Source organism: Ovis canadensis, chromosome 5, assembly GCF_042477335.2.
Source record: "Ovis canadensis isolate MfBH-ARS-UI-01 breed Bighorn chromosome 5, ARS-UI_OviCan_v2, whole genome shotgun sequence".
Lineage (NCBI taxonomy): Eukaryota > Metazoa > Chordata > Mammalia > Artiodactyla > Bovidae > Ovis > Ovis canadensis.
The window spans coordinates 77,788,225-77,813,114 of NC_091249.1; the positions used below are offsets into that span (position 1 = coordinate 77,788,225).

The following is a 24,890-nucleotide window of genomic DNA, read 5'->3' on the forward strand; positions in this document are numbered from 1 at the left end:
CTCTAGGATCTAATGCCTGGTGATCTGAGGTGGAGCCAGTGTAATATTAATAACAATAGCAATAAGTACAAAATAAATGTAATGCATTTGAATCATCCTGAAACCATGGCAGCGGCCACTACCCTGGGCATGGAAAAACTGTCTTCCACAAAACCGGTCCCTGGTGCCAGAAAAGATGAGAACCATTGCTCTATACTGTCTTGAGTCAAGACATGTGTGCCAGTCAGCTTGTTCCTGCGAGCCTACTGTATGCTCTGGCCTAGGACCAAGCTCTGGGGACAATTAGAGAAGGCAAGGCCCGTCCTCAAGAAACTCTCCTTAGTCTCTATGTGGCTAAAGGTAGGGTGGGGAGAACTAGCCGCAAAAACAAAAACAAAATATAATCAACATTCTGATCTGAAGATCAGCTGTTCAAACTGAATCAAATCTTTGTTTATCACTTCAAATCACAAATCTTCAGATCAAATCTTTGTTTATCACTAAATGTATGGCAGAAAGAGACCTGAGAAATGACAGCTCCCACTTTTCCTTACATTAGAGATGAAGCAGCTGACCCAGAGTGGGCAGGAACTCCCCCAGGATCACATAGGAGCTTAGCAGCAGAGACTGTAACAGATCCCCAGCTGGGGCTCCTCCTCATGCCCCTAGCCTGTCCTGTGGCCCCAGGGACTTTTGCTTGTACGTACTGAACCTCAGGGCCTCCCACACACAGTCATGGCTGCTGTCTACCCATTTCACCCTCTAGACCCATCTCTTTAAATAGCCATGCCACTAGGGAGAATCTGTGTGCCCACAGTAGATCAGGTAAATCCCAATGGTAGCCAGTCCTTGGACCCCAACTTGGGATCTCAAATCACTTCTACCCTGACCTCTGACCTTCAGGTCACAAGTGGGGAGGGACCTGAGGGTCAGCTTGTGGTCAAGCTGGGAAGTCTGTGAGTTAGACCAGGAGAAATAAGCACATTATTCTAAAACTGAGAGTCATACCAGCGATGACATGTCCAGGGCTCACTATGCACAAGGTTCTGAATATATTTTACATGACTGATCTCACTGAATCCCCTATAATATAACCCTATGAGGTAGCTAGTTTTATTAACTGTGCTTTATAAATATAGACACTGAGCTACCGAGATGTTCAAGAATTCCCCCAGATTATACAGCTAGTTAGTGGTAAAAGTGGGATTCCACCCCACATCTCCTTGATACCTCACTGTACCCTTAACTGCTCTGCTCTGAAGCCTCAAAGGCCCAGCCCAGCAGATGAGAATGAGTTCTGGCCCAGCCAGCTATAGCACGTGGCCTTGGGTAATATCCAAGGGCCTCGGCTCCCCCTCACCCTGCTACAGTTTCCCCAGGAGCAGGGTGAAGATAACTCAGCCGCCTGCCTGCCCCCATCTCCTCACCCTGCCTGACATCCAAGGAGCCACTCAGAATATTAATGATCCCACAATCCTGGAACTCCTCAATGCTCCAGGAAAGAGGAAGCGTCAGGGTACCTATAAGTTGGCTTCTGGCTGGCAGAAAAGAGTGAATTCCCCAAGTCAGGCTTTTAGCATTTAGGTCATTGGCCCTTTGAGGATATGACAGGACAAAAAAAGCTTTGTACCTTTTCCCCAGAAAAATGCACACATATATTTCTGCATGACCATGAGTCAGGGGGAACCACAGACACTTCCAGAAGCCCAGCTAAGAAGTTGAAGAACACCTGCCCTAAACAATGATCAGCCCTCTTAGCATTTGTGTTTGCAGTTTGTCAGCCAATGATCACACACATCAAAGTGAAGATTAACAGGGCACTTCGCTAGATGAGGTCGGGGGAGGGGGAGGGGAATAAAGGTATAAGACACAGTCCTGCAACTCAAACTGAAGACCCAGTGTTGAAGGAAAGATATGCTCCTAAGAAATAATAATAGCCGTAAAGTTGTGGACTCGAAGCTAAATCACATACATAGCCAGGCTGTTGATGCTCTGGATGGTCAGAAAAGAATGCTACGACTGAGGACTGTGGACATTACCAGACTATCTGCAGGCATGTGACTGGGGCTTTAACTAGGATAACCATATAATTTATCATCCATCCTTGGACACTGGGGAATGAAAGGGAGAGCTATTACCAATTATCCCAGAACAAGAGATGTAGACGATCGATCCCAAGCAAACTGAGATGGATGAGCATGCATGCCTTAAAGGAAGGATGACTTTGAACAAAGAGTGATTTGGGTTTTGGAGGGTCTGGGTGAGGATCTAAAGGATACCAGCAAGAGTCTACAGTGAGGGTACAAGGAGGACTTCGGGCCATTGTGCTTGGCTGTTAGTACGTTAGGAGGACAAGAGCAGGGCTTTCACCATGCCTCCACCAAGCACTATCTGGAGGATCCTGGATTAATTGCTCAACTTTTCTGGCATTAATTTCCTCATCTCTTAAATGAATATAATCCTCATAACACTGCCTCCATTTCTGGCTTGTGACAAGGCTCAAAAAGAAATTTTTTAAAGGATAATATATAAGTTTCTTTGAAGCTCAGGGCAACTGCCTGAGATAGCTAGAGCCAGGATTATTCTTCCCATTGATCAGGTGGGAAAGTGGAAGCTCAGAGGGGTCCGGAGACTTGCTTGCCCCACTGGAATACCCAGGACCCTGGTCCACAGGTTCTGGCTTCCCACACCCAGTGGGCATTCAGGAGGAGAAGCCAAGAGAACATACCCACCTCAAAGCAGCCAAAGAGAGGCTGTAGAAGCCCTGGGCCAGGGTATCTCCACTGCCCCCACCCCCAGGGCTGGAGATGCAGGAGTCAGTCATCAGAGCTAATGGCTCAAGTAGTAAAAACGCTAACAAGCACTCTCCCAGCACCAGCAGGAAAGAACAAGTATGCTTCAGCATCTCATGGATGGCAGACACTGAACTGGCACCCAATACAAATGACCAGAAATCCAAGGTTAAATCCCCATCTTTCATGGAGAGAGTCAGCAGGTGCCAGGACAGTGATAGGAGGTCCAAAAGGCAGGAACTCAGGAAGACTCCAAGTCTCCCGTGGCCTGACTCCTGTCACCCCAGCGTGGGGGTGGGAGGGAATAGGGGCTCAGAGGCTCAGTACTGATGGATAGGATGGCAGTTTCCAGATGTGGCCAAAGCATGTGTTTCTGAGAAGCTTATTCCTTTAAGAGTCCAGACTGTCCTCATACATGGTTTGGGGCTAATCTAGTCTCCTGACATCCCCCCTTGCTCTGCCATCATGGAAGGGTAGTTCTGGGACATCTTCTTTCACACACTTTATCTCAGGGTGTGTAAGTCCTGGCTTCTATAACTAGACAGTAAAGAGCCTTCAGCTCGCCAGGCCTCTCCTGACTTGCTGTGAATCCTGAACACAAGTGCCATAGCTCTGAGTCTCAATAATTCTACCTGTACAATCAGCAAAATAAGCTCTGCTTTTGCTACTCACTGGGTTTCTGGGAAGATCGCATAAGCAGCCTCCTGTGAAACGGTGTGGCAATGTAAGAGGCCCTCAGGTCACAAAACTTTGCTGCTGATGATTATTTTTTTGGAAACTGAGAAAGGCATGTATAAATGACAGCAACAAGACTCTTATTTCTGCTGAAAGGATCCCCTGCTGTGAGGTCACAACTTATCATGCCCATGTTAAATCTTACTGTCCATACTTCGTGCCCACTGAACACAGCACAGCAGTAGCAATAGAGGTGATCATCATTCTCTTCACCATCACCGTCACTTAAATAACACACACCATACACTGAACATTTATGTCCCAGACAATATGCTAAACGCTTCAGTCCTTTGAAGAGGAAACTAAGAAACAGGCCTAGTGACTTGTACAGAGGAATTAGAGTGTGGCCTGGGGAAGGCCCAGCTAGAATAGAGGGTGGCAGCGGAATGCACGGAGAACACACGACTTTACACATTTCTGTGTCACCTCCCAGAGCCAAGGACAGCAGCGTGGTCCTCCATTTGAGAGGCCACTTGGTATATGAAGTGACGAAACCAGCTCTGGATTTCAGACCTGCCTCGGACACTTGTAAGGCCTGGAAGTCATGAGTAAATCACTTTGCTATCCAGAGTCTGGGTTTCTGCCATGAAAGTGAAGATTGGGACTTCCCTGATGGTCCAGTGGCTGGGACTCCATGCTCCCAATGCAGGAGCCCAGGTTTGATTCCTGGATGGGGAACTAGACCCCACATGCTGCAACTAAGACCTGACATAGCCAAATAAATAAAATAAATATTAAAAAAAAAAAAAAGTGAAGATTCTAATCTCTCCCTAACCAACCTATCTCAGGGGTTCCTCTGAATGAAGATAAGGTAATATGTGCAAAATGTTTCATAAACACTTGGAATATGGTGGTAATATTAATAATACTATTAGTAACGATAAAAATAAGAGCTGGCCTTTGTTGAATACTTGCCATGGGGCAAGCATTGATCAAAAAATATCTAATTTCATTCTTAAACCAACCAGAATGTTAGGTCCATGAATCAAAGCAAATTGGAAGTGATCAAACAGGAGATGGCAAGAGTGAACGTCGACATTCTAGGAATCAGAGAACTAAAATGGACTGGAATGGGTGAATTTAACTCAAATGACCATTATATCTACTACTGTGGGCAGGAATCCCTTAGAAGAAATGCAGTAGCCATCATGGTCAACAAAAGAGTCTGAAATGAAGTACTTGGATGCAACCTCAAAAATGACAGAATGATCTCTGTTCGTTTCCAAGGCAAACCATTCAATATCACAGTAATCCAAGTCTGTGCCCCAACCAGTAACACTGAAGAAGCTGAAGTTGAATGGTTCTATGAAGACCTATAAGACCTTTTAGAACTAACACCCCAAAAAGGTGTCCTTTTCATTATAGGGGACTGGAATGCAAAAGTAGGAAGTCAAGAAACACCTGGAGTAACAGGCAAATCTGGCCTTGGAGTACAGAATGAAGCAGGGCAAAGGCTAACAGAGTTTTGCCAAGAGAACGCACTGGTCATAGCAAACACCCGCTTCCAATAACACAAGAGAAGATTCTACACATGGACATCACCAGAGGTCAACACCGAAATCAGACTGATTATATTCTTTGCAGCCAAAGATGGAGAAGCTCTATACAGTCACCAAAACAAGACTGGGAGCTAACTGTGGCTCAGATCATGAACTCTTTATTGTCAAATTCAGACTGAAATTGAACAAAGTAGAGAAAACCACTAGACCATTCAGGTATGACCTAAATCAAATCCCTTATGATTAAACAGTGGAAGTGAGAAATAGATTAAGGGACTAGATCTGATAGAGTGCTTCATGAACTATGAACAGAGGTTCGTGACATTGTACAGGCGACAGGGATCAAGATCATCCCCATGGAAAAAAAATGCAAAAAAGCAAAATGGCTGTCTGGGGAGGCCTTACAAATAGCTGTGAAAAGAAGAGAAGCAAAAAGCAAAGGAGAAAAGGAAAGATATAACCATCTGAATGCAGAGTTCCAAAGAATAGCAAGGAGAGATAAGAGAGCCTTCCTCAGCAATCAATGCAAAGAAACAGAGGCAAACAACAGAATGGGAAAGACTAGAGATCTCTTCAAGAAAATTAGTGATACCAAGGGAATATTTCATGCAAAGATAGGCTCAAAAAAGGACAGAAATGGTATGGACCTAAAATAAACAGAAGATATTAAGAAGAGATGGCAAGAATACACAGAAGAACTGTACAAAAAAGAGCTTCACAACCCAGATAATCATGATGGTGTGATCACTGACCTAAAGCCAGACATCCTGGAATGTGAAGTCAAGCAGGCCTTAGAAAGCATCCCTACGAACAAAGCTAGTGGAGGTGATGGAATTCCAGTTGAGCTATTTCAAACCCTGAAAGATGATGCTGTGAAAGTGCTACACTCAATATGCAGGCAAATTAGGAAAACTCAGCAGTGGTCACAGGCCTGGAAAAGGTCAGTTTTCATTCCAATCCCAAAGAAAGGCAATGCCAAAGAATGCTCAAACTACCACAAAATTGCACTCATCTCACATGCTAGTAAAGTAATGCTCAAAATTCTCCAAGCCAGGCTTCAGCAGTATGTGAACTGTGAACTTCCAGTAAGCTGGTTTTAGAAAAGGCAAAGGAACCAGAGATCAAATTGCCAACATCTGCTCTATCATCGAAAAAGCGAGAATTCCAGAAAAACATCTGTTTCTGCTTTATTGACTATGCCAAAGCCTTTGACTGTGTGGATCACAAGAAACTGAAAAATTCTGAAAGAGATGCAAATACCAGAGCACCTGACCTGCCTCTTGAGAAACCTATATGAAGGTCAGGAAGCAACAGTTAGAACTGGACATGGAACAACAGACTGGTTTCAAATATGAAATGGAGTACGTCAAGACTGTATATTGTCACCCTGGTTATGTAACTTCTATGCGGAGTACATCATGAGAAACGCTGGGCTGGAAGAAGCACAAGCTGGAATCAAGATTGCCGGGGAGATATCAATAACCTCAGATATGCAGATGACACCACCCTAATGAGTGAGGAGGAACTAAAAAGCCTCTTGATGAAAGTGAAAGAGGAGAGTGAAAAAGTTGGCTTAAAGCTCAACGTTCAGAAAACGAAGATCATGGCATCTGGTCCCATCACCTTATGGGAAATAGATGGGGAAACAGTAGAAACAGTGTCAGACTTTATTTTGGGGGGCTCCAAAATCACTGCAGATGGTGACTGCAGCCATGAAATTAAAAGACTCTTACTCCTTGGAAGGAAAGTTATGACCAACCTAGATAGCATATTCAAAAGCAGAGACATTACTTTGCCAACAAAGGTCCATCTAGTCAAGGCTATGGTTTTTCCAGTGGCCATGTATGGATGTAAGAGTTGTACTGTGAAGAAAGCTGAGCGCTGAAGAATTGATGTTTTTTCTGTGGTGTTGGAGAAGACTTGAGAGTCCCTTGGACTGCAAGGAGATCCAACCAGTCCATTCTGAAAGAGATCAGCCCTGGGATTTCTTAGGAAGGACTGATGCTAAAGCTGAAACTCCAGTACTTTGGACACCTCATGCAAAGAGGTGACTCATTGGAAAAGACTCTAATGCTGGGAGGGATTGAGGGCAGGAGGAGAAGGGGACGACAGAGGATGACATGGCTGGATGGCATCACGGACTTGATGGACGTGAGTTTGAGTGAACTCTGGGAGTTGGTGATGGACAGGGAGGCTTGGTGTGCTTCGATTCATGGGGTCACAAACAGTCAGACACGACTCAGCGACTGAACTGAACTGAAGACATAATTAACCCTAATGGGTCCCATTAAACAAATGAGGAAACTGAGTCATAGAGGCATTAAGCAATTAGCGTATGAATCATGACATAATGATAATTAGTATGACACTTGACACTGGGGCCAAAGATAGATGCCTGTTTGAATCATTAATGACACATTTCTGTTTCTGCAAATCATCTGCACATCTGTCTCAGCCTATTTTTCCAAATGAGTCACACGAGCTGGCACACAGCAATGAATGGGAAGCTCAAGATGGGCCAGAGGGGACCAAGGAGGGGAGGTGAAGCTGCTGATGGGTTAAAATTGTTCGTGCCTCATTCTTTGTAGCAGGATTGGCGCTTTGCTTCCCTTTGAAAAGCAAAAGTAGCCCAGATTTTCCAGAGTGAGAATTTCTCCAGATTTCATCTCAGCGAGTGAAGAATTTGCTGCATAATTTGTTCAGTGCTCTAGGCCTGTTGTGACCTCCCTACTTGGACTTCAGATCAGGAGGTGATGGGAAGGTCAGCCTGAGAAAAGACACACTTTTCTTTCTTCCTTCCTTTCTTTCTTTCCTTCCGTCCTTCCCTCTCCCTCACACACACCCCAGCTATTCTTATAACTTCCAGAGGCAGATAGGTTGGTCATTCACTGTCAGAAAATGGTTACACCCTGCAAAGCTTCCTTTGAAGCCTATTTGAAGAGGCGGGGAAATAAATAATGCTGGGTTAGAGGGCAAGGTTCATATTGGTTACAGGTACAGACTCATCTCACTGGCCTTAGGCCAGACAAATCTGAGGAAACGTGATAGATTATGGTTGGAGAATGTGATTTCTAGTACCTGAGCTGATGACACACAGCTAGACTCATCCCCAATTTGAGGGTGGACCAATTTTATTGGTCACCTCCAGAGCAGCAGGCTTGGTCCCAAAGATCCTGGATGCCCCATGCTAACCACTCAGCCTTTAAAATGAGCCTGAAGATAGGAAGCCATGAAAGGTTAATCCGACTCATTTGTGGAGGAGAAATCCTATGAGGCATATTTGGGGGCTTCCTATATACATACTGGTTCAACAGTTGAGACCTATTTAAAGTCCTACATGATCTGGTCTTACCATAAAAGGTTTCCTCAGATACTTTAAAGTTTGCATAGCACTTTCACATTTGCTATGTCATGTAAGGTAGATGGAGCAGGAATTTTAGAAACTAGAGGCTTGGAGAGGTGATCATCCAGTCACTTGGCTGTTCAGAGGAAAACTGGGGTAAAACCCAGGTCACCCAATTATAGGTATTCAGGTTCCCAGGTATTTTATTCCCTGGCCTCACAAAGGAATTACAAAGCAACACTGAGGCACGGCCCAAAGCATCACAAGGCTGGCTCCCAGCCCTGGGTCTTCCCCTGCCTCACCAGGGCGGGCACACCAGTCTCTTCTTTCATGGGCCTGCTTCAGTTTCCACATCTGAAGGTGTATGTCTAAGGAGCGGTGACTCTAATGGGGTGGTCCTGATAGGGGTACGGGACTAAGGATGGCACTAGACTTCCTATGAAGATCAACTTTGATCCACTCTCACTGTTGGCCAAAGGCAATGGGTGAAGCAGTTTTCGGGAAGAATTTCATTGTAGTAGGAGAACTGTTCTCCAACAGTTATGCCTGCTCCAGGCAACGGAGTAGAGAGGTGTTTAGGATCGATGCTACTCTAAGACCTCATCCCATGTAACTTTCTCAGGTTCTGGGCTTTCCGTTCAGCAGGAAAAGCCAGCAAATGAACAAACATGAAGCGCAACTTCAGAGTTCACTGGTCACCACCTGGCTTTTTCTTGCAGGTGCGGTTTGAAGGCTTGACAGGAAATGTGCAATTTAATGAGAAAGGACGGCGGACCAACTACACCCTCCACGTGATCGAAATGAAGCATGATGGCATCCGAAAGGTAAAGCTCCCTTTGCTTCCATTACACAGGGAGGAGAGGGCTGAACAGAGGCTCAGGCCGGAGCTGAGGGCCTGGGGAACCCGCTGTCCTGGACTTGATCTCTTAGAAGAGAAGCAGGCAGTGAGGATTCTAATCTGGGCTCTGCTGCGAGCCAGCTAGGATTTTGGGCAAGTCAGTTGTTCCTCTGAGAATTGATTCACTGCAAAATGGAGATAAAAAATCTCTACCTTTGCCTTAGGGTGCTTGTAAAGATCCAAGGGATGGGAAAATATTTTGAAAAAATGAAGTAACAGATGTGTATGAAATGTCACTACTGTTCCTGAGGGGTTTCAAGTAAGAACTTGAGAATGATGGTTTATTGAGGAAGTTAACCACCTTTTCCTAATCCACACTTGGTCGTATTCTCTCTGTGTGTGTGTGTGTGTGTGTGTGTGTGTGTGTGTGTGTGTGTATACACTCTTACATACTTACTAAACATACACACTTACTAAACATTTTAGAACAACATTCAAATTCTTGGAGAAAACATTCAGAATTCTACCAGACTCTGCATTCTGACCTTGGCCAATTTCTCTGACCTTGATCCTTGACACTCACTTTCTTTGTCCTTCCACTCCAGTCACTCCAACCAACGTTCACTTCCAGGAAGATATCATGTTCTTTCTCACCCCCCAGCCTCCAAATGTGTTCCCTCTGCCTAGGACTCTTCTATCCCATCCCCCAATTCTAGCCTGACTTCCAGAGTCAGGGTGAATGTTGCTCCCCAGGAGAGCCTTCCCTGGGCTTCCTTGTTACGCCTCATGGCCACCTCTGCTTGACTGTCCCTGGCCTTCATCACATCCCTGGTTCCCTGGGGTGACACACTGTGCCAAGTAGGAGGCTATGCGTGCACAGTATGACGCTGGTAGAGCGTCAGAGCATTAGCCCCAGAATCCTGGGAGGCCATCCTGGCGTCACCACTTACCAGCCTGTGACTCTGGGCAAGTAAATCAGGTTCTTTGTGCCTTAAGTGGGGGTTAAATGATCTAATGGAAGCAGAAGTTCTGGGGGCTGGGCCTGGCACATTGCAGACTAGGTCTCAGTCTCTCAAACCTGATACTCTCTATGCCAGTGCTGTCAAATACAGTTGCCACCTGCCATGGTTGGCTATTTCATTTTAACTCTAAATCATGAAAACTTAGAGGTCCCGCAGTTGCACTAGCCACACTTCAAGTGCTCAATAGCCACAGGTGGCTAGAGGCTGCCACACTAGACAGCACGGATGTCGATCACGCCCATTATCACTGCAGGTTCTACTGGACAGTGATGCTCATGTTCTCTGTTCCCAGTCTGTGGGCTTCATGGTGCTCTGGGTGGTGTGGTGAGAAACACTGGCAGAATGGTTACAAGCTGGGGCACTGAAGACAGACACACCAGGAATTAAGTCTCTGCCTCACTCTCTACTACACACATGACCTTGAACAACTGAGCCTCCCAGAACCTCAGTGACATCACCTCCAAATGGGGGATAATGCCCTTTATCTCTCAGGACATCCATCAACACTGAGCGAAACAATGTCTGCCACCTCCTTGCCTGTGTGAAGGGGTTCCCCAAAGCAGCCCCTGGCATGGATTGGCCATTCAACCCATGTTTTGTTTGTTTCAACTGCCTTCTTTAGGTCACAAGGATTTTTATATCAGCCTTGACTATGAGTGAGTTAGGCTGTGCAAGCCCATGGAATGGATAAGCAAAATAACAAACTGAAATAACCCAGTAACTTTAAAATCCAAGAACAAATGGTTGTGCTTTATTTTTCTGGGCTCAGGGCTGTTTTTCAACTTCCTTTCCAATGACTAAATCCTTTCTTTGAATGTGGGTTTGGGCAGCCTTTGGTTACAGGGAATCTGACTTTCAGAAAATCAATTCCTCCACATCTGCGGCTTCAGGTCTTTTCCTCAATCAGCCTCCGAACAAAGTAATTTCTCAGACTCATGGGTAACCTTGTTGTGCTGGTTTCAGTGAACAGTGCGTGGCCCCACCTGATGTATGTAATAAAAAGGGACTGCTGCTGTTTAACTGGGAGCCTTGGGGACTGTCTCCTGATCTTTAGGCACGTATTCTGGCCACTGATCTGCCAACACACACTCTAGGTGTCTGGGTCCAATTGATATCCCACTGAAATGTGTGTGGTCTCTGGGCATACATTCATCCCACACTTCGGAGCTTCAAATGCCAGAATGCGCAGCGACTCCACTAAATCTAGAGCCTTGTGAAATGCCATTCAGAGATTCCACTTCGCCATGGGGTACTGATTCAAATAGGGAGCTCTATTCAAATAAAATGCCTTGTCAAATTCAAGAAGCATCACAAATTCTTAGAGTGGCTGCCAAGAGAGAAGTGCAGGAAGATTCCTGAAGCTCTTTCATCAAGGGGCCAGCACTGATGATGTAACCATCTTTTCTCATCACCATTGGTCCGGTAGCTATGTTTTGACTTAAAAAAGACAAGTCTCAACTTGAATTCAGTCACCCTTGCCCTGTCTCAAATTTTTCATTCCCAGTTATGACCCAAGTGTAACTGGAAAGGAAGGACCAGGTAGGAAAGAAAGTGACACAAAGTCCTCCTTCTGTCAAAAGTAATTAAAAGTCCTGAAGCCTTCACAGCCGTCCAGTCCAGACATCCTTTGGAAGTCTTTTCCTTAAATCTTTGCTACCCAATTTTAGACATACTGGTGGTGGTTTAGTCACTAAGTCATGTCTGACTCTTTGCGACCTTTACCACCAGGGAAGCTCCTTAGACATACTGAGTCCTGTTCTATTCAATCCAACCACTTCTCTCCATTTCCACTGCTGACTCCGGAGCTCAAGCCACCTTCTACACCTGCTTGGACTCACACAGGAGCCTCCTTACTGGTCACTAATCCTGCTGGCCAGGTTCTTGTCCCTCTTCAAGGCTGTTTTTCAGCACAAGAGCTGATCATCTTCAAATATATATCAGGTTATATTGCTTCTCCACTTAAAGCTACTGACTAGCTTCCTACTGCAGGGGCTTCCCTGGTGGCTCAGATAGTAAAGAATCTGCCTGCAATGCAGGAGACCCAGGTTCAATCCCTGGGTTAGAAAGATCCCCTGGAGAAAGGCATAGTAACCCACTCCAGTATTCTTTCCTGGAGAATTCCATGGACAGAGGAGCCTGGTGGGCTACAGTCCATGGGGCCGCAAAGAGTCAGACTAATACACCACTGCAGGTTAAAGGTAACAGAACTCCTTACTGTGGCCTTCAGACCCAGATACTGAAGCCCTCTGAACTCTTGCTCCTCTTTTTCTAGCTCACAACTCCACAGCCACCCTGGAATGTCTGCTTCTTTCCCCGACATTCGCCATCACTGTAGTCTGATGTGCAGTATCTCTCCTTGTCATTCAAGTCTGGCCCAGCTGAAGTCACTCTGGAAAGGCCGTTCCTGACCAAAATATCTAAAGTGACCCCCATCTGCCGAGCACACTCCCATGATCCTAATTTTTCATAGTGCTTCTATGAATATCCCCCTTCTGAGATATTCTTGTTGGTTTACTGATCTCTATTGGGGCTGGTAAACTTCAGCCTGCAGGCCCAATCCAGCCAACTGCCTGTCTGTTTACAGTCCATGAGCTAATGATTTTTACATTTTTAAACGGTTGAAGTAAATCAAAAGATGAATACTTCATGATATGTGAAAATTACAAGAAATTAAAATTTCAGGGTCCATAAATAAAGTTGTGGGTTTTTTTGGGGGGGGCGGAATACAGCCAAATTCATTTGTTTCAGTATTGGCTATGGCTGCTTCTGCACTGTGACAACAGAGATGGGTAGTTGCTACAGAGACTGTTTCACCCACAAGGCCTAAAGTATTTACTGTCTGGCGCTTTAAAGGTGAAGTCTGACAACCCCTGGTCTGAATATGTATTGTCTTTCTTCCCCTCCTCTCCACCTCCTTCCACTAAAATGTCAGCTCTCTAAACGCAGGGACATGGTTGTGTTATTTATTATATCCTCAGTGCCGATAACAAATTGATGCATAGTAAGCACATGCAAATAAGTGGTTGTTCATTAAATGAGCGGGCAGCATATTGAATGTTGCTTGGCAACCAGAAAGCATACCACTCTGGCCCATTTTTCCATAGATCTGCCAGCAAATAAGGAAAAAAAATGCTGATAAATTTAATGAAATAACACCTCAAGCAGAACTCAGATAAAGTCACATGCAAACCTACAAAGTTAAAATTCTTTAAGTATGTTAGTTAAGGTGCAATAACAGATGAACTCTAAAAATCTCAGCTGTTTAATGCAACAGAGGTCTAGTTCTTATTCACCCAGTGATCAGTTTGGGGGACTGGGGACTCTGGTTAAGACTCAGGCTTCTGGAGGCTCCATTGTCTGTTTGGGTCTTCCTGCCTATCAACAGCCAGCTAACAAGTGAGGAAGAAAGATATTAGAAACTGTGCTGGGGATTTGGGGGAGTCAGGTTAGGAGAGGCATGCATCACTTCTGCGTTCCACTGGCCAACCCAATCTCCTGGCCCATCTAGACACATGGCAGGCTGGAAATTGCAATGGCAGTCTACGTAACTACCTCCCACCATACCTGTAGGCTATGAATAGTGAACAAGAATCCTTGCTGGTTACCAGGTTGTCTCTGCCACAATAGGCAACTTCCTTTGTAAAACTTTATCACAATGGGTCTCATTTTTGGAGGTCAGGAGTTGTGGCTTCAGAGGCAGCTTAGAGCTACAAACGACACAACTACAAATGTATCAATGTGATTTGATGACTGTGAGAGGTAGATCCATTGTATATACTGTTCAATGATCATCTTCTTTTTAGGCTATATTTACTTTAAAAAATCTAATCTATCATCTCATGACAGACTCATTTCTATATTCAAAGACTCTTTAGAGGTAGATGGAAAACAGGAGATCAAAAATTCTAACTGGCACCAGGAGAAGACCTGTTACTGTCAGAATTATTTAAATCTTCTCTTGAACAGTGGGGCCCAATTTTTACCAAACTACTAGCTCTGATTTACTTTGAGATAAAATCAAAGTTCCTCCATATCCTTAGTAGAAAATCAAAGGGCTGTATAATAATCCAGCCCTTTTCTCTAAGAAAAGGAAATTTGCTCTCAGCTCCAAAGTGCAATGTCTCTTCAAAAAACTTTGCCAGTTCTCTTTTCATCAAAATGTGGAACTAGATTTCTCAGCTTCCTAGCTGGCAAGGGCCAAAGCTGGGTTTTGGCATCACCCTGCTCTTCCGACTGGTGATATTTTTTTATTTCCCTACAAAAGGGTTAGGAATAAAATAAGCTTGCTTATAACATTTAAGTGTTCCTCTGGCTTTTGATATAAGCCAACCTAAACAATAATTTTTATAGATACCAATTTAATATTAGTGCTAAGGTACTAACTCTGAAGGATCCTTACCCTTAAGAAAGTCTCTTTCTAAGCCATATAAATCTTGTCTACATAGATTTATCTTGCTTTACCCCTCTCTTTTTAATCAAAACAGCTTGCGATTTTAGAGTGGTGTTTTCTGGGGTTTTGCACCATTTATCCTAGGACATGCTGCATATCAGGAGGGTTACATTGTCAAATGAGTTTGAGAAATGTTCCATAATATATACTTCTTTTGGAAACTGGCAACATTCAACAGCAAAATGAAACTGAAATGTCCTATAGTACAGAAGCCTGTTAGCCTTCAACTAGGCGTTACCCTACAGAATACCATTTTTTAGTTTAATAACAACTTAATACGAACCACACACTATGATTATTGTTGTCAATGAACTAACTCATTTGGTTCTCACAGCTACCCTGTGAGACAGGTACTCTTGGTGTATCCCCTCTACAGGGCAGAGACTGAGGCCCATTGAGGTCAGGTAACCGGCCCAAGTCATACAGTTAGTAATTAGGAAAGTCTGTCTTTTAAACCAGGTCTATTGATGCCAAAGACCAATCTCTGCACCATCAAGCCCCCACTTTTAAAGATAATTCCCAGGAAGGGACTTCCCTAGTGGTCCAGTGGCTAAGACTTGGTGCTCCCAAAGCAGGGGGCCTCAGTTTCAACCCTGGTCAGGAAATTCGATCCCACATGCCTCCACTAAGAGTTCCCAAGTCACAACTAAGACCTGGTGCAGTCAAATAAGTAAGATAGTCTTTTTTAATATTTGAAAAACTCTATCAAAACTCAATAGATTGTAGAGAACTTAGTTGCATGTCAAAGGAGGCAGCTACCTTGATACTGATGGTACAACTGATGGTTGTAGAGATTAGTAAGAACAGCTGAGCTGGTGACAAATCATGAAGAGGGTAAAAGGAAGAAAGAAAACAAGGGAGGGAAGGAAGAAAGAGGAGGAGGAAGTAGGGGGGAAAGGGCATGAAGACACCATAGCATCATCTACAGGAGGAAAAAAAGGTGATTAAATTTGCTAGATCATCTCCCAACTTTGTACTGATTATATTAAACAATACTACTTCCGAGGTCCACGACCTGGCTTCTATGCTTTGCCACTCATCTGCTATATAAACTTCATAAGTTTGATCATCTGATCTCCCCAAACCTCAGTTTTCTCATCTGTAAAACAGGGAAACTAATTCCCAGCCTGTCTGTGTTATTTGAATAGTGTGAGGGGCAAAACAGTTGAGTGTTGGGTAAGTAGTTTGAAAATTATTTTTCTAAACTTGCACCACGATATACTGCAATAATGGTTTGAAACATGTATTTCTCAATTAAAGGTCTCCTTGTAAAAATGAACTCTTCAAGGGAATCCCAAAGTGTGAAACTGATTAAAAGCAGAGCTGATGGTTGAATCAGGGATGAAGAACCGATAGCTTCTTCCATCTTCCCTGACCCCTTGCCCACATCCCGAGGAAGTGCTGACGGTTGAATCAGGGATGAAGAACCAATGGCTTCCTCCATCTTCCCTGACCCCTGGCCTATATCCCGAGGAAGTGGCAAGGGGGCTTCACAGCTGCCCTAGGGCCCCGTGAAGCACAGGCCTAGCAAAGCGGGGGAGGCAAGGTTGCACTGTGGTCCTGAGCAGGTCCCCTAGTGCCTGAGCCTCTGCTTCCCTCTCTATAAAAAGAAGAGGTTAGAAGAAATGATTCTTCAGGCCTCTTCCAACTCTGATATTTTGGAAATCTGTTTCTAGTTCTTGTCTTTAGAGAGAAATGTCTCCCTCCAAGCTAACTGAAAGTGCCCCCACATGAGCAGCATGGTACCCATGCCTGCACCAGGGAAAATCCTGACCCAGTGTTCTAAGAGACAGCCTCCTACCTGCCTTCATGCCTCTGAACTGTCTCTGCATGAACAGGATCCACTGTCTCCATGTTGGGTCCACTCATTCTCTCAACAAACCTTCTTCCCTGAGCTGTTTCTCTGTGGAACAATGGGCAGCCTGGAATGAATAGACCTCTAGCTTTGTTCCCAAGGAGCACAATGGAGAGACGGGGACAGATATACCAACAGCTAGACCATGCACGGCCAGTGGAAACCAACATGAAGTACTCAGGGTCAGCTGGCAGCCTAGCGGAGCATGGATGCACATAGCCCTGTGGCCAGCCTGCCCCGCTCCAATCCTGGCTCCACAACTCTCCTGCAGCCTTGGGAAAGTTATTCCACTTCCCTGCATCTCAGTTTCTTCACATTTAAAATGGGAGTGATAATTACCCACTTCATAGGTTTTTGGGAGGACGAGAAAAGTTAAAACATTTAAAAAAACCCACTTACTATTAATATTCATTTTTTATTTGTTTGGCTGCACTGGGTCCTAGCTGTGGCACACAGGCTCTTTAGTGGCATGTGTGAATTCTTTAGTTGCAGCATGTGGGCTCTAGTTCCCTGACCAAGGATCAAGCCTGGGACCCTGCAATTGGAGTTCAGAGTCTTAGCCACTGGACCACCAGGGAACTCCCTAAAAAAAAAAAAACACTTAAAGGAGTGCCCGAAATACAATAAGCACCCAAATACTGTTAAGTAATATGCTTGCCAGCCCAGGGCTAAGTCCCCTCTCGTGGTGAAAAGCTGCTCCCGGAGACAGATGACCAGGGTTCCTGGCTGGCCTCAGCCACTTAGCTGCATCACCACCCTCACCATGCAGGTTAACAGACTCCTCTGAGCCAGATCCAGTGGCATAAAACCTATCACACACAACCTCCAACAGAGCAAGAACATGATCCGTGTTGGCAATTAATACTGTTGCTGTTAACGGCAGTGAGATCGCAGGAAGAACTATTTATTTCTAGCTGAGGGGACTGGGAAAAGCATCAAGGTGAAGATGACCTTTGAGTGGACGGCTGGCATGTGCCTCGGATTTCATGAATCCGGGCTGACTTTGCTGAACTGCTCTTCCTTCTCCATGAGTACTGCAGTTCTCCTTCCTATTTGCCTGTTACAGCTGCAGCCAGCAGAACCACCACAGAACACAGTGGTCTAAAGCTTAATAGAGACAGAGGTAGAGACGGGTGTGTGTGTGTGTATGTGTGCGTGTGAGTGTGCATGTGTGTGTGTGTGTGTGTGTGTGTTAGCCAAGCCATTCTGTTCTTCCCAAACCTTCCATAACTTCCTGTTGCCTTCAGGATAGGCCTACACCGTCTAGCTTGGCCTGCAAAGCCCTCTGCTACCTAGACCCAGGCACCCACTTTCCTCTGGAGCTAACCCAATCCTCCACCCAGGACCCATTGAACTTACATATCCGGGCAGATTCCTGTGTCTACATCTTGGCTCATCTTTTCTCTGACCTGACAGATTTGGACTCAACCTGTCCATCCCTCGTGACTTCAGCCTCACCTCCTCCAGCTACCTTCTTCCCAGCATAGGTTCATACCTGGCTCCTGCTTCTCCAAAGTCCCTGGGCTCTAGCTACCTGAGTCACTCACTTGTCACTTCTGGGCCCACCTGCGTGTGTGTGTCATGTATTCCTGAACAGAGTGGGGGGACTGTCGGAGCAAGGACTATCTCTGAGACTTCTGCGTATCTTTCTCAACTCTGCCACACAGTATCACCAACCTCTTAGCTCAGAGTCTTATGCACAATAGGGATCCTATAAATATTTGCTGAAAGACCTTGGAAAATGAGTCAGTGTAAATAAGCACTAACTAATCTTTAAAGAAAATAATGCTGCCAACCAGTATTTGAAGGCACAACTGTATGCTCAGTATTATAACAGTTTAAAAATTGGAAATAAGAGAAATAAATAAATGATAAAATAACCATCACCTAGCAAGTGGAATCTAGATGGGAAAATATAGTTAACCTAAAAAGAAAGCAAAAAAAAAAAAAAAAGGTTTAAATCCTATGATTCCAACTACAGTTCAGAATGAGCTAAAGAAGAGAAGGATTACTAGGCATGGAACAAGGAGGAGTCTGACCTTGTGAACAAGGCAGGGAATTAAATCTCTATGACCCTGACTTACATTGTGCAAAACAATTTGCCACATAAACAGTTAAAACCTCACTTCTCAAAAGAGGCAATTTTCAGCCTTCCCCATCATGATGAGGATTTTCACGGGGGTAGGGCTGGGAAGATCAGACCTGGAGAGCATCTTGCCTCTTGCTGTTTATATCTAGCATTCTTTAAAGTCTGGTGTGTCCAGCATTGCTGGTGTGACACTCAGCTCCTTGATTTCCTATCTGGTGTTGGCCAGAGGGCGCAGAGTGGGCCATTCCTGAGACTCCTGGCTCACCCTATGTCACCACACCCCTCTCCTTAACAGATTGGCTACTGGAATGAAGATGACAAATTCGTCCCTGCAGCCACAGATGCTCAAGCCGGGGGGGATAACTCAAGTGTCCAGAATAGAACATACATCGTCACCACAATCCTAGTGAGTACTCACTCAGTCCTTTGTGGAGGTTACCTGGGATGTGAGCTAGGCCAACACAGAGGCTTCCCCAAGAGTGAAAGCTGGTCATTCTTCTGGCCAAAATTGTGCCGTAGGTAGAAAGAGGGAGCTAAAAGTCATCCTGAAATTCAGAGGGATTTTTGCTCTCTGGCTCTGCCATAATTTCACTTTGTGCCCTTGGATAAGCCAGCCACCCTCCTATGAGCCACAGTTTTCCTGTCTATAAAACATAAGACCGAACTGCAGTACTTCTGACTCTACTCTTCCTCAGTAGAAGTCATTTTCAAAGAAAGCCCCTAATGTACATCACCTAGAGTAGATATAAGTGAAGCTGCTGTGATTTTCAGCGATTGATCATGAGCAACTTGGAACCTATTTAGGGTCTACTTCCCCACCGTCACACCCCCAGAGGTACCTTCAAAGAAACACAAGAGCTCCTGAAACATCAGTTGAAAAGCTATGCACAACATCTCAATGAAACATTCTTATCTTACCAGTTTTCTTCTTTAACCCAAGAAGTTTTGTAATGGGGGGAGCAAAAATGTAGGAAGTGGGTTTAGAGGCTAGAGAGACTCCCCCAAAGTTAACCAATGTTAACTCCTCTGCCATGCCAAAGGCCTCCCTCCCCAAGAATGAACCCCGAACCCACATTCTCTGTCTCCCATTTCTCCACCAGGAAGATCCTTATGTGATGCTCAAGAAGAATGCCAACCAGTTTGAAGGCAATGACCGCTACGAGGGCTACTGTGTGGAGTTGGCGGCAGAGATTGCCAAGCATGTGGGATATTCCTACCGTCTTGAGATCGTCAGCGATGGAAAATATGGAGCCCGTGACCCTGACACAAAGGCTTGGAATGGCATGGTGGGAGAGCTGGTCTATGGAGTAAGTCCCCCATAGGGTAGGGAATTAGAGGCAGAGACAGATGGTTTGACAGGAAATTTTGGTGATTAGATGACCCTACCCATAGATGCCTATTGGACCCTATAGTTTAGTATTGTTGCTGCTAGAAAGATGAAGAGTCCAAAATCCAATGTCTTAAGACATTTTTTGCTCATGATCCTGGTCCCAGCTCCTTCATCCAGACTCACTTCAGTCTTGTGACTTCAGTTGACCATCACCCAATACAGGTGATAGTTTAGCTTTAAGGTTAGTTTCCCGAGGCAGACTGCTGAGTGGTCATTTTCCTGTTCAGTCGCTTAAAGCCCCCTCAAAATAAATTTCTTCCCTGGTGTTAGATGTGCCCTAGATACAATCAAACTTTCTAATCCCTTGCCCTTTCTGGCACCTTCCATTTCATCCAAGCCACTCCAAGCCACTCTGTTCTCTAGGGTGCCTGCTTCCATTCTGCCCCTCTAAAATCTTACCCTTCCCCCCAAACCTGTATCACATACTGCTTTTTCCAAGGTGTCATTCTCCCCATAAAAGGCATAGGGAGAACCCTTTTTAACTATTCTTGCTTCACTGTAGGATTTAGTTTCTGCTTCTAGTATGGCTTACCTTGCCTTGTAAACTTGTTATCTGTGAATAGGGATTGGTCTACTCCATTCACTACACTTGAAATAAGACCACACATAATTGCTATGACATCTTCAATAAGTTGAAGCATTCTGGAGAAGTCACTGAATGCCCTGAATTGTTTTAACTATTTAAGGAACCATTGAGAAGTAAAAGATCTGATCCCTGTCCCCAAGAAACTTACCATTTTCTGATGTAGAAAAGACAACGAGGGCAAATGGTAATACAGCAAAGAATCGAGGTCCATGCAAAAGGCCAGCATGAGGTGGTCTAGCCCTCAAGAAAGATGTGTAACCTTAAAAGTGGCCATATTCATGTACAGAGAAAGGCAGCCCAGGAATGTCTATAGTATAAACGATAAGATGGCAATAGAAATAAGTTGTGAAAGAAGAATGAGAAAACACTGATGATCTTTTCTAGAGGGCTTCAGTTGAGTAGCCAGTGGCAAGATTGAGTAAGAAATGATAAGGGAAAGGGTGTGTATTGACTCAGTGGGCACGGGAAGATCATGAAGATACTCGAGCAGAGGAACAACAAAAGGCAACAGAAGAAGAATCCTGCGGCCGTGTGCAGGAAAGGCACCACCACAGGTTCACTCATATGAATCAAAGACTCCTGCCTAGGGCTTTGAACAGAAGCAAATGCTGAGCGCCAAGATGGTAAGAAGTTCTGGTCAGGATAAAGAAACCATTTAGGAGCTTTACAAATCTCATTGTCTCAGATGGAGGAAGTGAGAGTCATGATGTCCGTAGGAGCCTTAGAAAGGGAATTCAAAGAAGAGAGAGATGGAAAAAAGAAATTCTTTCTAAGAAGGTGGCTTTTGATATGACCTGGGAAGATGGTTAATGAGTTAAGAAGGGGGCTGTGCTTCTACCTTCTCTCTCCTCTGCTGCCTCTCGCTTTTGGGAAGTGTCATCGATGAAAGATAGAAGATCTAGATGGTTAATGCTGCATTGGGAAGCTGGTTTCCATGGGAACCTCCACCAAGTTCTTAAGGTCATCCCCATGGCAACTGCTGTGAACTTTTCACCTCCACCAGAATTCATCTTCACCTTCACCCAATGTAATCTGGTTCCTTTAGTAAAAGGCCCAAGATCTGAGCAGAACAACAGTATGATTATCCTGAGGGAATGCCCCCCAATACACAGCCATCAGCCATGGGCCACTGGCTCATCAGTGACAGAAATCACCTCTGGGTGCCTCAGCTGCCAGTCTTTCTTGTCCCCTCCCCTCCACCAGGCCTGTCCCTCTGCCCAGAAACAGCTGTATTCTGAAGACTCTATGATGGGCCCAAATGGATGCCCTCTCTTGAGGGCATTTTCAGTTTGGCTTTCCTTGTCTGTCCCACCTAAGAAAGAATAGAGGGGTCTGAGGAGGCATCTCTAGCCACAAATGACCAGCAAGGCCAGAAAAAAATTTACCTGGAGGGCTCCAGATTTCTTCTTTCTGTGCCTCTCAAATAAGCTAAGTCAATCAGGGTGTCTCATCTTCCCTTTGCTCACTCTTGCTCTTATCCACCATGGTAAGAGTAGCATTTCAGCACATCGTTTATGCCAGGCACTGCGCTAAATACTTTACCCAAGTTATTTCACTTACTCCTCATAACAACCCCAGAAGGTGGATATGATTACTCTCCACATTTTATCAAGGAGGACACTGAAGCCAGGGAGTTAGGCAGTTGGGCAAAGGACACAAAGGGATGAGAATAGCCACAGAGTATTCTCAAATGCCACAGGCTACAAATGAAGGCTCCACTTATTGCATAGGTACGGCTGTGTGCCTGGGTTGCCATGACTTTCTGGCCTGTTCTTTGTCTTAATGAAGCAGAAAGAGAGTGAACTTTGGAGACACACACACACAAATCCAGTTCTGAATTCCGACTCTGCCTGCTCACTAGCACCAGGACTCCAGCGAGCCACTGATCTCCCCCCAGGGTTCCCCTGAGTTATCTGTCCCAGGGCTGGTTGGGGAGTATATCCCTACACAGTGCCTGGCTCAGAGTGGCTCTCCATCCCTGACGGTTTTCTCCCATTTTTGCTTTTACCTACTGCATCAACACTGTTTACTATTTTCCCAAGATTGTTTCCAGACATATTTGGTTTGGGGATCTCCTAGGTCAGTGGTTCTCTAAGTCTGGACCAGCAGCAGCAACACCACCCAGGAACTTGCTGAAAATGCAAATTCTCAGGTCCATGGGGTCGCAAAGAGTCGGGCACGACTGAGTGACTTCACTTTCCCTCTTCACTTTCCTGCATTGGAGAAGGAAATGGCAACCCACTCCAGTGTCCTTGCCTGGAGAATCCCAGGGACGGGGGAGCCTGGTGGGCTGCCGTCTTTGGCGTCGCACAGAGTCGGACACGACTGAAGCAACTTAGCAGCAGCAGCAGCAGCAGCAGCAGCAGCAGCAGCAGCAGCAGGTGTCCCCAGACCCAGTGATCTAGAAGGTCTGCCATCTGTGGTTTAAAAAGCCCCAAGGTGCTTCTGATGTCTGCACACTCAAGTTTGAGAACCACTGTCTCAAGATGTCAATTTCAAAAAATAATTTTGAGCACCTGTGAAATGCCCACGGTTCATGGTGCTCTCACATATTTGAATTCTTTTGACTCTCACAAAACACTGCTGTCCAGAAGATAAAGCAAAATTTATTATGCCTCTTTTTCTAAACAGGAAACTGATATTCATAAGGACAACTGTCTCACTCGAGGGCACATGGCCAGTGAGTCAGAAAGCCAAGAAGGCAGGTCACCTTCCCAGATGAGCCTTGCCCACAAGTGATCCTGCAAAGGCCAGTGACTTCCTCAGATGCTGGAAATCAACTCCTAAGACCTTTCAGTCAACATCAAACAAGCCAAAACTTGTGGTTCAAAACTCGTGCTGCTTTGCACAAACCACCTTCTCTCTCTGGACCTGGGCTCCTATCTGCAAAATGATGTCACTGCATTTCCCACTGTATGTGTATCCTACACATGGGGTGCCTTTCGATGCTCGGGGCTCAGTGGACAAAGAATTTTGGAAATACTAAATCTGCTTACCCCTCTTGGAAATTCTCAGTGCACAGTAGTCTGTTAAAGGTTCTGAGAAGTCCTGCCAGTTTAAATTCATGTCAATTTTTATGTTATAATTAGTTACATCCTTCCACAAATAATGTTAACAGAACAAATCTTGAAACTGCTAAGTTAGATAAGAACTAAGATGATTAGTTTTGTGATTTTTTTCCAGGTCACAGTCCCTTTTATTAACTCACATTAGGAGGCATCAGACAAATCCATTCAATTCCCTTTACCATCTTTGAAGCCAGTCTTCACCCACCTCCCTCTTGAGTAACTTGTAGTTATTCCCTCCAAGTCATTTCTATGACTTTTCTCCCCTATTCCTTTTCTACCTATGAGAAAAAAGGAGATACTGTCTCCCTGGCAATGGCTTGTAAGTGTTTGTAAAAAGTATCAAGATTTAGGCAGTAGGTGTTGCGGGGAAAAACAGAATTGCTAAGACATATACTCAATCCCACATTGCTTTACAGAAAGTTTCTTTCTGTAAGTGAGAAATTTAAGTCATTCTAAAGCCAGGCTTTTTATTCCATTTAAAATGCTTTCTCAAAAATCTCATCCAATGAGAGTAACCAGAGGAAACCCCTCCTGAGCAATACCAGCTGGCAGCTGGGTGTGGCTGGGGTCTGGACAGCATCTGTCAGCAGCCTCACATCTGGACTGTTACACGGCATCATAAGAGAAAGCCACCTGCCTTGAACAGACTTGCACAGACATGCCTGTCATTTCAAAAGTGAATGTCATGGCATCCCTCCATGGAACCGCGTTAGATTTCCAGGATCGCTTAATCTCAGGCCAGGAGAGCAGTGGATTTTTAGAGCATAGATGCCAGTGCTCCTGCCATTAAGCAGAGACAGGAAAGACAGAAGAGCAAGGCTGGTGCTGTATGCCCAAAGATGAACATTTCTTGCAACTATTTTATGTTTATCTACATGAATTTTTAAAACTGAATTATTTGTGCACTTCTTAGCAGTCTTCCTGGAAAAAAAATAGTTGTGATACTACTTTATTCTCTCTGCCAGGTCTTCCTCACATGATTCTCTCCTCTGGGAATGTATTCTGTATCCAAGCAACCTGTTGAAATCCTGCTTCCTCTTCAATGTCAGTGTATATGTTACCTCTTTAAAGATGCAGTCCCTGACCTCCCCAGACAGAATTAATTTCTTCCTGACCTCCTGTAGCACTTTGCGTCTCTTAGATACAAAATGTATCTCACGGAATCCAGCATGTATCCAATCAATCCTGTAGTTTGGGAAACTATTGTGTGTGTGTGTGTGTGTGTGTGTGTGTGTGTGTGTGTG

General features: G+C 44.9%; 1 protein-coding gene across 7 annotated transcripts in view; it reads left to right on the plus strand.

Moving 5' to 3' along the window:
* GRIA1 (glutamate ionotropic receptor AMPA type subunit 1) overlaps nt 1-24,890 on the plus strand; it is a 355,517-nt gene that overhangs the window by 233,614 nt on the left and 97,013 nt on the right. For all 7 annotated transcript variants that reach the window (XM_069589980.1, XM_069589979.1, XM_069589983.1 and 4 more), the window contains 3 exons: nt 9,068-9,172; nt 18,898-19,008; nt 19,703-19,909. In XM_069589980.1, coding sequence (XP_069446081.1) covers nt 9,068-9,172; nt 18,898-19,008; nt 19,703-19,909 — 423 coding nt within the window. The remainder of the gene's footprint in view (nt 1-9,067; nt 9,173-18,897; nt 19,009-19,702; nt 19,910-24,890) is intronic.